Source organism: Nannospalax galili, unplaced genomic scaffold (assembly GCF_000622305.1).
Source record: "Nannospalax galili isolate Female #2095 unplaced genomic scaffold, S.galili_v1.0 scaffold888, whole genome shotgun sequence".
NCBI lineage: Eukaryota > Metazoa > Chordata > Mammalia > Rodentia > Spalacidae > Nannospalax > Nannospalax galili.
The window spans coordinates 1,811,925-1,826,158 of record NW_008357921.1 but is presented as its reverse complement, the minus strand read 5'-3'; the positions used below and the strand labels follow the sequence as shown (position 1 = coordinate 1,826,158).

The following is a 14,234-nucleotide window of genomic DNA, read 5'->3' as shown; positions in this document are numbered from 1 at the left end:
TCCCTCCCTTCCTCCCTCCCTCCCTCCTTCCCTTCCTCCCTTCCTTCCTTCCTCCCTCCCTTCCTCCTTATTCCTTTCTTCCCTTACTTCCGCTCCCTTCTTTCTTTTATGTGTGTATAGGTGCTCATAGACATATGTGAACACGTGTTCTGAAGTCAGAGGACAGCTCAGGTGTTGTTCCTCTGGTGCTGTCTACCTTGAGTTTTTGAGCCAAGGTCTCTTACTAGGCTGGAACTATCCACATAGGTTAGGCTAACTGGCTAGCAAACCCCAGGTATTCGCCTGTCTCTATCTCCTCAGTGCTGGTATTAAAAGTGTGTACCACCACTCTACATTTTCTTAACCTGGGTTGTGAGATTCGAAATCAGGTCCTCATACTTGCAAAGCAAGCACTTTACTGACAGCTATCTTCCTAACTCCACTTCTTTCTGTCGTTTTCTTTAGTTCTCTTTTCTTTTATGTGAGCACATTCATTGATTTGAGCTGCGTTAGCAGGTAATTCAGGGGGCAAAAGATTCCATATGTACACATATAAGACGTTTTAATTCTAATTTATGTGCATGAGCGTTCTGCCTGCATGTGTGTAAGTGCACCACATGTGTGTAATGCATGTGGAAACCAGAAGATGGCATCAGATCCCCTGGAACTGGAGTTACATATGGTTGTTAGCTGCCACACAGGTGCTGGAAACCAAATCTGGGTCCTCTCAAGTTGGTCCAAAAAGGATTTGAACTCATGGCCATTTGGGTTCAAGTTCCTACCTACTACTTTCTCATTTGTGATACTGACTAGATCCTGTCACACACACACACACACCCTCTCCCCGCCATCCTTTTTTGCCAAATGGAGCTGTGGGGTGAGAATGCCTTACCAGCCTGTGACAGGGATTCAGTGACCTTGTGATTTATGTTTACCAATGTCTCTTGAGTAGTGATTTTCCAGATGGCAATTATTGGGATCCCCGTTATTTACTCTCCTTTCCTTCCTTTGCTGAGTGTTCGAGTCACCTAAGGAGGAGTTGGTTCTTTCCTGTGTGGGTGGACACCAAGCCCTGGGTCCGACTTCCAGTGATTGGGAGGGCCTTCATCAGCTCTTTGGTCTGATGGTATTTGACTTACATGGGAAGGTATTCTCTGGGAGTTGGTCAGGCAGGTCTAGGACCTGTGGCCTTGGGTTTTCCCAAAGCCATGCCACCCCTAGTGATACTCCTGTGTCCCCTGGAGACACTCTGACCTTTGCCCCAAGCCATCATGCTTGGCCTCTTCTCTTGGCCATAGGACAGATATTCAGTGTGAGCACCTTGAGTCTGACTGTGTGGAAACAGCCTATTGAGTCAGAGCTTTCCCCAGAGAAGGTACTGGAAGCCTTGTGGATGAAGCCTCTTGCCCCATTCATTGAGCTTAACCACACTCCAACAATCTCAGTTGCTGAGCATCTACTCTCTGAAAGGTACCTGGAGATCATTTCAACCCCCACATCCTCCCCCATGAATGAAGACGTCAAGCCATTCTCTCCGACTGCAAACCCACACCTGCAGCCCCCAGACTCTTGAGCATTATGGACAATGAAACCAAGGCTTGGAGATGCCAAAGCTCATCTTCACATGGGATCTGGAACCCAAAGGGGACCTGCCAGCAAGCCTTGAGCTGTTTCCACCTGTAACTGCCTCTCCAAACCCCACAGCATCATTCTCAGTTACTGCATCCCTGGATGAGTTTTCTTTCATCCGTTCATTTGCCTGAATGTCTGACCTGTACCTTTTTGTATCTCGAATGTTGGGGACTGTGTCTGCAGGAAAGGGCCTGGTGTGCAGGTTTCCTTGGAAGCCCACCATATCCTGGGATGATGTAGAGCCTCAGGCTTAGAATCCAGTAGGCTGACTTCTATGCTCACTGTCTTGACAGGCTAGGGAACTGGAGCTGTTGACTGCCTGCCCCCAGCCTCAGTTTCTCCTTCTGTGGTCTCTGAAATCTCTATAATTCTATATAATACTGGAGATGCTGAGAATGCTGCTCAAGAAAGGATAGGATGGAGAGGATGAATCCACCAGGGCCAGCTTGGACCCCAGCTCCATGTGTGATGAAATGGTCCCATGGCCCCTTGTCCACAGGCCACACCTATATGCTCATGACTCCCTGCAAACCACAGAGTTCTACTCTGCCTCAAACCCTGGCCAAATACCCCCTCCTAGGTCAGGCCCAGCCCACTTCCACTCAGATCCGCTACAGGATAAAGACCACCAAGCTGTACTTCTGCCCTGCTTCTGGATGCAGGCCTGGCCAGCTCCCCCTAACCTACCTTATTCTGACCGCCTCCCACTGCTCTGACATTCCGCTTGCTCTTTCTGCTGGCTTTCCACCTGTTTCCCCCTCTTCTTTTTCTCTTTTTTTCTCATTGAAACTTAGAGTGGGGGTAGGGGGTTGGGGAGCTGGGAAGTTGGCAGAGAGATAAGATTCATCAATATTTAATTTTTATGGAAATCGTGTCCTCGAAATCCCCAAGGGGCTGAAAATTGTTCTGTGTTTTCAAAATCCAGTGATGTTGCTGGGGCAGTTATGTTGTAAATAAAACCGCATTACTGTCTGCAGCTCTCCCGTCGCTCTGCAAACACCCAGAAACTTGACAGTTTAATCCACTCAGGGAAGCAGAAAGGTTTGGGTCACTGGTGAGGGTGGCCCATCGACAGCCCCGGGCTGTGATACTGGGAGCATCAGCAGCAGTGCTGCCCAGGCTGCTGGGGAGGGAGAGGAGCCCGAGGGCCTGAGCAGAATCCAGGACTCAGGGAGGCCAGCCTCCCCAGCACCACAGGGCCCAGGCTCCCTTGTGCCCCCCCCCTGATGTGACCAGGAACATAGCATTGTTTGATGCCAACAGCTTTGATGGTGGTGGATGCTCATTCATTCGTTCATTCATTCATTCATTCATTCATTTGTTCATCCATCACTTATTGAGCATCTGCCACACACTGGATACTGTTTTAGGCACTGAGGGTACAACAGCACACACAGGACATGCAGAGACCCCTTCCCTGCTTAAATCCTCATGGATGGGGCAGACAATAAACCAGGAAAATAAATACAATGTATAATATACCATGAATCTGTAAAATGCGACAGAGAAAGATGAGCAAAAGTTGGAGGTGTTTACCCATGAGATGTGAAAACATTCATCCTTAAAATTGCATTTAGAGTATTTAAAGCAGCTTTATTCACAATGACTAAAAACTGGAAAGAGTCCAGATGCCCATCAAAAAGTGTCAACACATGGTCCATCCACACGTGGAATGCTATGTGGCAATGAAGAGGAATGAACTACTGACATGTAAAATGACATGGATGGATTTAACAAATGGTTTTTTAAATGAGAGAAGCCAGGCTCACAAAAATACACACCGGATGCTTCTATTTATACAGCATTCTAGAATAGATGCAGTTAATCTGTGGTGATCGAAATCAGGATAGTGGTTGCTTAGGTTGGGGGGAGGGATGTTGAAGACAGGACAGAGGAGTCTGTGGGGATGGAAATGCCGGCCTCGTGACAGAGCTGAGCATTTCATCAGGGAGTTATTCAACAGAATTCACTCACAACAAAGGAGCAGGGTGTGTCAACAACGGCGAAAGGACACTGCAGCTTGGAGTAGTGTGTGGGGGGGGTCTCACTGAGATGATAACTTGAAGAAAGTGAGAAAAGGTAGATATGGGCGGGGGAGAAAATTCCAGGCAGCTGAACATGACAGGTGCAAAGGCCCTGAGGTGAGAGGCTGACTCCTGTGATCAGGGAATAGCAGGAGAGCCATTGTCTTAGCCAGCAGCCCAGGCTGCTCCAACAGCAGCATGGGATGGGCAGCTTAAACAACTGGTGACCACCTTCACATAGTTACTGGGATAGAAGTCCAAAGTGCAGATGCCAGCAGGCTTGGTTTCTCCTCAGGACTCTCCTTGGTCTGCATCATCCCCCAGTGTCCTCAGATGCTTATCTCTAGGTTTATGTGTTACTTGTGTCCTGACCACCTCTTCTGAGGACAGTCACACCGAAGTCAGGCCACCTTAACCTAATGACTTTATTTTAATTGGCCCTAAAGACCTTGCTTCCAAGTATGATCACATTCCCAGACATTGGGGTTAGGACTTGAACTTATGAGTTTGGGGGTTGGGGCACAATCTGCCATCACAGCCTGTGTGGGTAGGAGGGAGGGAGACACCACCAGGCCACCATGTACTCTCCAATGACAATATAGGGACCTGGGAGGTGGCACTAGAATGAAGATGCTACTGTGGGACAAGGCAGGATGTGGACATGGTGAGAGGGGACAGCCAGAACTACAGGGGCCATACTGCTCTTGCTCCCAGAAAAGCTATCTGTGTTGTGGTAAGGGTCAGGCCACCAGTCTGGCTTTTTTGTGGAGCAGTATGGAAGCCACACATGGAGTCTACTTCGAAATGATGTGGGGCCTGTCACCCCATTGTGCCCAGCAAGCACAGTGGCATCACAGTTTGAAGCAGGACAAGAGAGGTAGGAGACATGGGACATGTTCCAGGGGCCTCTGAGGGTCCTCCCAGCTCTGATGGCTGAGCTCCACTTTACCTCCCCTGGCTATGACACTGTCTCTTATCTAACGTGAATGCTGAGTTCCTCAGCTTTACCAAGCCATGCATGGAAAATGCTATTGATTTTCTTTATTTATTTATGAGATTTCTTGCTGTGGGCAAAAAATAAAAAGGTTTGTGCAGTGGCTCCCTTCACAGCAAACTGTTTTCCGCTCACTATCTCCCTCCATCACATAGGCTCTGAGCTCCAGGAGGGCTGCAGCTCTCCTTATGGGATGGGGAGGGGTTGTGTCCTACTTACTGCCTGGCACATAGTAGGTGCTCACAGATGCATATGAGGAAGTGAGTGGATGCTTTTTTGAATGAGCTACTGTTGATGTTCAAAGTGGTAGGGAAGCCAAGGATGATGCATTCCTCTGTGAAATGTCTCCTGGGTGCCAGGCACCATGCTGAACCATTTGGGGCCATCTCATCTAGCCATCAGCCTTTATTGTCCTTTATCAATGGTGAGATTCAGAGAAGCTGAGCATCTTGCCCAGGGTTGTGCAGCAAATGAGCAAGAATTTACATCAAGATCCGTAGGGTGCCAGCACCTAGCTCTCTACTCTGGTGCGGTGGCCCCAGAGGAGAACAAGAGCCCACCTGAGAGCTGGCTGGGCCCACACAATGAGATGTCTCTCCTCTCTTCACCCAGCAAGGACTGTCCTTTTTCAAAAACTCCCTATCATCTAAGCATGTCAGGTAGAGTGGCTGGCTAAGGGAATTGGGTCCCTTCTCAGGGTTCAAGATTTGCTGGCTAATGGTGAGACACCCCACCCCGAGCTGCCCTGTGGCAGCTTAGCTGGCTCTGTCTATACAGGTTGACTCACAGATCCCTTCCCTGCTCTGTCACTTCTACCAAACGCCTAGCCACATCCTGGACCCAGTTCCAGGTTCTGCCTGGCTTTCTGCACTCTGCCCACTATCTGCCACAGTGACATTCATCCTCATGAGTGTTTTGTCACCCACCCACTCTGAGCTCCTGCAGGCCCAGTGTCACATCTTGTCTCCTCCAGGCTTGGACATGGCCTGGTGGTAGAGGCTGGAGGTCATCCCTGCTGATTCCATACAGCCAGCAGCCCCTCCACGAGGTCCAACCCATGCCTAAGCCTCAGGTATCACCTCGCACCCCCTCACCTCCTACTTCTCTTCTTTTTCCCAGGAGTTTCCCCTGGCCATCCTCCAGGGCCAGGAATGCTACTGTGCCTACCCCACCCCCCAGTTCACCCTGCGGGATGCAGTGGACAGCACACTGTGCCATCAGGCCTCTGAGGCTCAGAGGATGCCCAGCTACTGTGAGGTCTACCAGACACCTGTACAAGGTAAGCTCTGTGTCCCCCGAGGGCTGTAACATTGGTCTGGGGCCAGAGAGAGCTTCCAGGGCTGCTAGAAGTTAAGTGTGCCTAACTGCAGCCACAAGGTAGGAAGATAAGAATGAAAGTCCCTGGTGTCCCTTCTCGGAGGGTGGAGAAGAAAGGAAGGATGAGGCCAGGGTAGATTTGAAAAATAGTTGTCACTGGGGATGGCAGTGTAAGATGCACAGAGGGAGGCAGGCTCTGGAGACAATGCAGGGATTCAGATTGGGAGGTACAGGAAGGAGCATGTTCAGGGGCCCTGAAGAGGCCCTGGCATCCCCCCTGGGGTGAACACATTGGCCCAGCTGAGCCCAGGGACTGGCTGATAGGGAAAAACATTCCCACTATTATCTAGTGCCTGGGGGGTGGGGGTGGGGGGTGGACAACTGTCCCCTGGTGACATCTTGTGCTTCTGCCAATACCCCTGGGGAGGGACTACAAGAGGAAGTTTACTTGCCTGAAATCAGCCTAACTTCAGTTCACTGTGTTGTGTGGTATGGCCGGGTTCAAAAAGCCCTGTCCTGCCCTAGCAGAACCTGGAGTTCTCAGCAGAACTTGGAGTTCTCTGAACTGTACCAGGAGGGTCTGGCTGTGGCCATAGAGACAGAGCAGGGTGAGGGTCTCCAGAGTACCGGATTTTCACCCACTGGGATATGGGAGGCCATAGACATATCACCAGCCACAGACCTATACAGCCAAAATGCAGGTGGCAAATCTCTTTACCTTTTTGGGCTTGGTTTTCCTGTCTATTAAGTAAAACCTTGAACCACCAGTCCCCGTCCAGAGGACTCCAATCTGTAGGTGAATGACCCTGTGGTTGGTAACTTGTGGATTTTCAGACACGCGGTGCACAGACAGGAAGTTCCTGCCTAACAAGTCCAAGGTGTTTGTGGCTCTGTCCAGCTTCCCAGGAGCTGGGAACACATGGGCAAGGCACCTCATCGAACATGCCACTGGCTTCTACACAGGGAGCTATTACTTCGATGGAACCCTGTACAACAAGGGTAAGTCACAGCTAGTGGAGAAAGGGCAGCCCTCAGACCCTCCCCTCAAACCCACCCTACTTGGAACACTAGGGCCTACTTCCCAAACTTGATTGTGCACAAAGAATTACCTAGAAGCTTCAAGAACACAGACTCCTGGGCCATACACAGTCAGACTGTTTGTGGTAGAGCCTGGAAATAGATGTTTCTGACAAGCTTAGGGGTGCTGGCACAGCCCTGGACAGCACACCAAGGAATGTTGTGAGATGCAAAGCTTGTCTGAGATTTAAAGTGGAATGCTTAGAGCTTGGTTTCACCTATAAACATTTCTTGAATTTTCCCTTAATTTTTAGAGCCCTCTGTCATTAGGTTAATGTGTTTCTTTTTTTCTTCTCTTTTTCTTTTTTTTAGGAAAAGGGTAGATCATCAAAATACAGTTTTAAAATAGGTCCAAAAATCTTCCAGAGTTTATCTTCCCTTGTAGAAATAAGAGGCCTCATTATGCCAAGTAAATTAACTTAAATGGCTCAAGTCTGCGTGCCTTTCAAGAACGAAGACCCTCAGACAAGTCAAGTGGATCTAAATTTGGCAAAATGTATTTCTCGGTTGCCAAGTGGTGCAGCATTTGCTCTGGGTTTCTTAACCAGAGTTTGGTTTGGGGAAAGGTGATACTGTCAGGAACAGCCCAGAGGAATGGCAGGCGCCTGGGTTGGCAGCAACTTCTCAAGCCAGTTGTCCATATGTATGACCTGGCGCCATCTTCCTAGAGATGATAAGGGCACCTGCAGACAGGAGAGGAAGTGGCTAGATAAGCATGTGGTCTTTCTCTGGCTGGCCCCCTGTACCCAAGCTGCTGTGACCCACTCTGTTGACCTAGAAGGCCTTTACCAGCTGCTGAGGTCCACATGGCTGAGTGGCCCAGATGAAGTAGCCAGCTTCAGGGTTTGTATGGCTCCAGAATGCTTTAGAGACACACCGTGCATCTTTGAGCCTTGTAAGACTGGCTGCATCTAGCCAGTGGCCCTCAAACACTGACAGAGTGATGGTATACACACGAGCCCATAAGGCATCTCCAGCGATGAAATGCCAGCCTGCACAGTGGTTTGAGCTGTCAGCAGTGGGAGACATCTGGGCCTCCAGGTTCTCAGACACCAGACCTCAAGTTCATTTAGTCAGTTTGAATCTTCCTTTCACCACATCTCTAGGATGTTTGGCAAGATGAGTCAAAGCAAAGGCTTCTGATGTTTGGCCCATGGCAGTGCCAAGCTTTGGTGGGTAATCCTTACTTCTACATTTAAGAGAGTCACATTTTCCAGGCATCAGAGAAGTCTGCTGCTACTGTAGAGACAGATGCATTGTGAGCCATTGCTGAGGAGGCTAGCCGAACTCATTTTGTTTCCAAGAACCCAAGACAAGCTCATGAACACTTATGGAGCCTGTTCTCAGAGCTGGGTGGCCTGGGCAGTGTTGACCTGTGGACTGCGGACTCCAGGTGGCATCTTTCCAGAGAGCCTTCCAGGACATCCCACTTTGTGGTCTCTCCTACTGTGTTCTCATAAGCCCCTGTGATCTGTGCTTAGACATGCCTCCTACGAGACTGTAAGCTTAAATCCAGGGTCTAATTTTTTTGCCAGCTGTCTTACTCCTCCTGTTCCTGTGACAAAACAAAAGCCACTTAAGGAAGGAAGGTTCATTTGGGCTCACAGTTTGAGGTGCAGTACAGCACAGTGGGGAAGTCCAGGCAACAGGACCTGAAGCAGCTGGTCATATTGCATCTGTAGTCAGGAAGAGCAGAGCAGTGAATACTCAGCTAACTCCTTCCTTTTTGTTCAACCTGGGACCCAAGCCCCAGGGATTGGTGCCACCTTCCTTTAGAGTGGATCTACCTGCCTTAATTCATGTATTCAAGATAGTCCCTCAGGGGCTTGGCCAGGGGCTAAACAATCACTCACAGTTGTGCCTGAACACCTGTCTCCCAGGTGAGTTCAGATCCTGTCTGGTTGCCATTCAACACTGACTTAAAGTCCAACCCATAGAGCCGCAGTGACCTTGTGGAAACTTGTGCCTCTGGGGACAGATGGGAGGAGCCTGGTCCTTTTGGCCATGGTCATTCAGATTCTGAGAGCCCAGTACTATACTAAGGTACCAAGGAAGGGATGCAGATAGCAGAGAGGTTGGTCAGGGGGACAAATCTCCATTCATAGAATATGAGACCTTAGCTAGACCTACCCTGGAGTCCAGGGTAGATAATCTGTCTCTATGCATGTACCAGGCTGGGCATCTGTGATAGGACATGGGGTAAGGTCCCAAGGTGGGGCTACACTACTCACAGATACTGACCAATGATGCAGATTCTGCCCCACTTTGGGGAGGTAACTAGAAGGTGGGGGCTTCACAGGGACACACAGGGCTCATGGACAGGCCTGTGGCATTATCACAATGGTGCTGTGTAATATCGGGCAAATCACACATGGTCTGAACCTCAGTCTCTTCATCTGGGTTATAGTTAATACACAAAATTCTTTACAATGTTCCTGTGAAATTCTCTCCCTGGAAAAAGATAAAACTGTGTGTATCTTCTGTGTGTATAATTAGGCCCTCTGCCTTTCTGACCCCTGGGGCCACAGGAGGTGACTTGCCTCCATTTCTCATGCAGACACCATCTTCCCCACTGTTAGGTACCTCCTGTTTTTGCTTTTGTTCGGACAGGAGTCACTCCTGTGGAGGCTCTCCTGTCCCCATCCATTAATCATCCCAGACCCCCTCAGATGGCATCAGCTCTTCTGCTGTTATGGAAGTAAGATCACCCTAAGTGGGAGAGAGGGTGCCTTCCTTCACAGAGGTCCTCTCATTGCTCCTGAGCAGGGTTCAAGGGTGAGAAGGATCACTGGCGGAGCCGGCGTACCATCTGTGTGAAGACCCATGAGAGCGGCAGGCGTGAAATCGAGATGTTCGACTCAGCCATCCTGCTGATCCGGAACCCCTACAGGTCACTGGTGGCCGAATTCAACAGGAAATGTGCCGGACACCTGGGCTATGCACCCGACCGCAACTGGAAGAGCAAAGGTGAGCAAAGGACAGCTGGGCAAGAGACCGAAAGGTGGAACAGTGGTCAGTACGCACAGCTCTGGGCTTGCTGCTTCTGGGCCTGGCTTGTGCTCTCTTCCTCCCCATCTTCTCCAAGCCCACTCTGCCCACACAGTGCTGTGTTTTATATAGCTGCTAGCCCTATGGCAGGACAAGAATCTTCTCTGACTACCCCCAGGTGTGTGGTGAAGCCATCTAAACCCATTATCCCTCCTGCTTATATTCTGGGGATCACACAGAGCTGGAATAGCTCTGGATGCACATGACCTCGTCTGCCCCCTTCTCTGCTGAAGCACCAAGGTCCTCCTTTAGAAAATGAGGCCACACCCACATGCCATGGGCCATTCAGAGATCTGGAGGCAGTGTGCGTGCCTGATCTGTGTTCAGGGTCCAGCACACCAGGCCCCTCCTAAGGTTTCCTCCACTGACTACTGTATCCTGGAGGGGAATCACCATATGCTTAACTTTCCAGATAAATCTGAAGAACAACTTGGCCTATCCAGTGTGCTTGGGTGGTAGGTGGCAGAGCCAGGACTCATTCTAGTCAGCTTGGTCTGCTGTAGCAAGGCACCACAGACAGGGGTGGTGCAATAACTATTTATTCCCCATGGTTCTGGAAGCTGGATGCCCAGAGCCAAAGTGTCTAGTGAGGTCCTCACTTGGCTTGTAGATTACACTCTGTGACCACAGGACAGAGAACCTTTTCTTGTATGGACACTGATCCCATCTCAAGGACCCCATCCTCCTGACCTCATCTAACTCAGGTTACCTCCCAAAGCCTCATCTCTAAATACCATTGTATCAGAGATTAGAGACTTCAACATGTAAATTGGGATGGAGGTATTACCAAACATACAATCTGTAACACCCAGATTTCCTGGTTTGGGATGGGATTGGCTTGTTCCCCACAGGAGTTTCTTCATGGAGCCAGCCCGCTCCATGGACATCAGTTTAGGACATCAGTTCCTAAAGTTGTGCTGTTTGCCAGGCTGGCTGAAGAACCTGCCCTGGAAGTGTGTTCAACCTGGCCCTTCTCCCCTCCATTCGTATATTAAACCCTAGTTCAGTGTAATGGTATTTGATAGAGATGCAGGTTTAGGGATGGGTGATGTCCATTAAGTCAGAGCTAAAGCTCTGTCCAGGGCAGCCATGGGGCCAGTTGCTGCAGGGCATGTGCCAGGTGAGCCTGCATTTCTGGAACTGACTGGTAATCTGGGCTGGCTTTCAGCCATTCCTTTTCTCAGTCACCTTTCACCTGGGCCAGTTCCCCACAGCCCTCTCTGTCCATCTTTAAGCATACAGCGACAGTGGCAAGAGATCAACTGCTGCTCAGCCCACAACATGCAAGCTCAACTCAGATCCCTCCTCTTGAAAGCCCTGTCTCACGCCAAGTAAGCCTGAACCCTGTCCTCGGAGCTCAGCTTTCTCACCTTAGAGATCAGGCTCGTCCAATCAGGGTCATTGTGAAGATTAGAGAAAGTAAGCCACAGTACTCAGGGTGTATCAATAGCCCAACTATGGAGACTTTTCTTCTTGACCAAGATATCATTATTCAGCTAAGAATGGTCTAGAATTCTCTCTGTAGCACAGGCTGGTCTTAAACTTATCATCCTCCTGCCTCAGCCTCCTGAGTTCTGGAATTGCAGATGTGTGCTACTGCACCCAGTTGGAAACTCTTAGTTGGGACAAATTTTTGTCACTCATAATCTGCCCCCCCCCAAATAAACATTAATTTCTTAATGTTCTAGAAAGGAAATCTCATGACATAGATCTGCAAAAGCTTGAGGCCACCCCCATCTGTGGCTGTGGCTTCATTCCATGTCCAGTCTCCCAGCAGGGATGTGGGTTCAGACTGGCCATCGCACTCACAAAGCCCTGCATGCAACCATCACATGCCACATTCATTTGGCACAGGACTCCAATCTTCATCTCACTGGGCCTCAAAGGCCAGTGGCATACAAGTCACCAAAAGACTCTTGTTCCCAGGGATACAGGCAGATTGGTTCCAGATGTCGGGCAGTAGAGCCCCTGGTGGCGCTCCTCTCCTTAACATGGGATGTGCGTAGTAGCCAGGGGCAAGGACAAGGTATTCATGAGTCATTTGGACAGTGATGCATTGCTCAGTTTTCCCACTACCTTTAATCCTGCTGTCATCATGCCCTGGGGCCTGCAAGCCTACCCTCTATACCTCTCTACCCCCTTGTCCAGAAATAGTCCCAGAAGTCAAGGAATTCACAGCATACAGGGGAGATGTAAGTTCTTGCTTGGCGCATGACAGGCCATATTAATCTTAACTTGGTACACAAGGTCACCGTCTCCCAAGCAGACCTAGGACTCTTCCAAGCCTGGCCTGATAGGAACTCTGTTCACACTGGACCCCCACAGAGCCTTGTTCCCATGGGGAGCCAAGTGGGTCAGTCCTGGCCAGTGAGAGCTCAAAAACTACCTGCACCTCTCTCCAGAGTAGGCCCCTAGAGCCAGCAGTCTAGGGAGAGGCAACCTCTGACTTCCGCCCTTATCTCCCTGTCACAGAATGGCCAGACTTTGTGAACAGCTATGCCTCATGGTGGTCTTCGCACGTCCTGGACTGGCTTAAATATGGGAAGCGGCTGCTGGTTGTACACTACGAGGAGCTGCGGCGCAGCCTGGTGCCCACACTTCGGGAGATGGTGGCCTTCCTCAACGTGTCTGTGAGCGAGGAGAGACTACTCTGTGTGGAGAATAACAAAGAGGGCAGCTTCCGACGGCACGGGCGGCACCCTCATGACCAGGAGCCCTTCACCCCCGAGATGAAGGACTTGATCAACGGCTACATCCGGATAGTGGACCAAGCCCTACGTGACCACAACTGGGCTGGGTTGCCTAGGGAGTATGTGCCCAGATGATAGGCTCTGGCCTGGCTACCTGCTTTTACTAAGCCACAGTCATACCACCCAGCTGAACACTGCTCTGACACACTGACCCGTGGACCCCTGGGACACATGGCTGCTAGTACACAGTCAGCAGGGGGGGGTTCTTGTGGGTGCTGCCTAGTGTGCAGAGGGACCTGGGCACAAAACTCACCCAGACAGACACTCATGCATCCTCAGACACACTTAAACATCATTCCACACTCTCAGTACCTGTTTTGATGTGCCTAAACCACCTGAGCAGGATGTGCCAGACACTCCCAGCTGTGGCACATACAGCCAGATGTGGATGCATACACACAGGTGCCAGGGTGTATGCTTACAGAGACTGGTTGGCTGCCTTGCGTGCGCGCTCACACACATGCACACACGCACACATGCAAGGCTCCTTAAGGCCCTGGGCTTCCTGGGTCCAAGGGGCCAAGGATCCTTGGATCTGGACTGCCAGGCTGGGCAATAGTGTTCTAAAGGACACAGTGGGGACTGTCGGGATGGAGGTTGGTGGACAGACTGTTGCTGATGGATGTGCAACCCTGGCTGCATATCTGACATCCCATAAATGTGTTGCTGTGACTTCTTGGCACTGCAGATGCTGTGACCCTGCCTCTCTCTTCTCTGTGGACTGGTGGCACTGTGGCAGCAGATGGCTTGGAGCCTAACCCTGCCCCCATGAGTATACACCCTGACCTCAGGGCAAGCCACTGCTACCTCACAACTCTGTCACCTCCTTCCAACTAACAAAGTCAGGGCAGCTCAGAGTAGGCTTCCTTACTGCTTCCTCTGACTATCTTGGAAAACTGGAGAGTCACACCCCTGTCCCAGAAGCAGAGTGAAGACCAGGGGATGGTGTCAGAGCTGGGCCTCCAGGAGAGCTTGAGACCCAAGGAAAGGGTCAGAGAGGGCATCAGAGGCCCTAGGGAGGGTGTCTTGGGGCCACTGCTAACCCATTGCCCACACGTATTAACAGGCTCCTGCTCTGCGGAGTCCCACACTGGGGTCATACCAGAAGTCCTATGCAAACCGGTTGTTGAAATCCCAGCACTTGGGAGGTGGAGGCAGGAAGATTAGGAATTCAAGGTCATCCTCGGCTATGTAGTGACAAGATTGACCCTGCCAAAAATAAAAGTGCTTGTGTGACTCCTGGAAAGGTTGGCACAGCCCCTGCCCGCCCCCTGGTAGCAGAGCCTCCCCTGTCACTCCGTTCACTCAGACACTTCCTGTCACTGCTGTGGGGTCATTTCCTCTGCCACATGCTGCCTTGATTTTATAGCCAACGTTGTCCCCACTTGGTCCATCTCCTTCCTCAGGAGGAAG

The 14,234-nt window shown here is 50.6% G+C and overlaps 1 protein-coding gene across 4 annotated transcripts in view; it reads left to right on the top strand.

Annotated features, from left to right (window-relative positions):
- The window catches only part of Wscd1 (WSC domain containing 1), a 43,854-nt gene extending 30,336 nt beyond the window's left edge, over positions 1-13,518 (top strand). For all 4 annotated transcript variants that reach the window (XM_017794998.2, XM_017794997.2, XM_008855657.2 and 1 more), the window contains 4 exons: positions 5,749-5,908; positions 6,781-6,945; positions 9,790-9,990; positions 12,544-13,518. In XM_017794998.2, the coding sequence (XP_017650487.1) occupies positions 5,749-5,908; positions 6,781-6,945; positions 9,790-9,990; positions 12,544-12,896 (879 nt within the window). In that variant the 3' untranslated portion in view covers positions 12,897-13,518. The remainder of the gene's footprint in view (positions 1-5,748; positions 5,909-6,780; positions 6,946-9,789; positions 9,991-12,543) is intronic.
- The last annotated feature ends 716 nt before the right edge of the window (positions 13,519-14,234 follow it).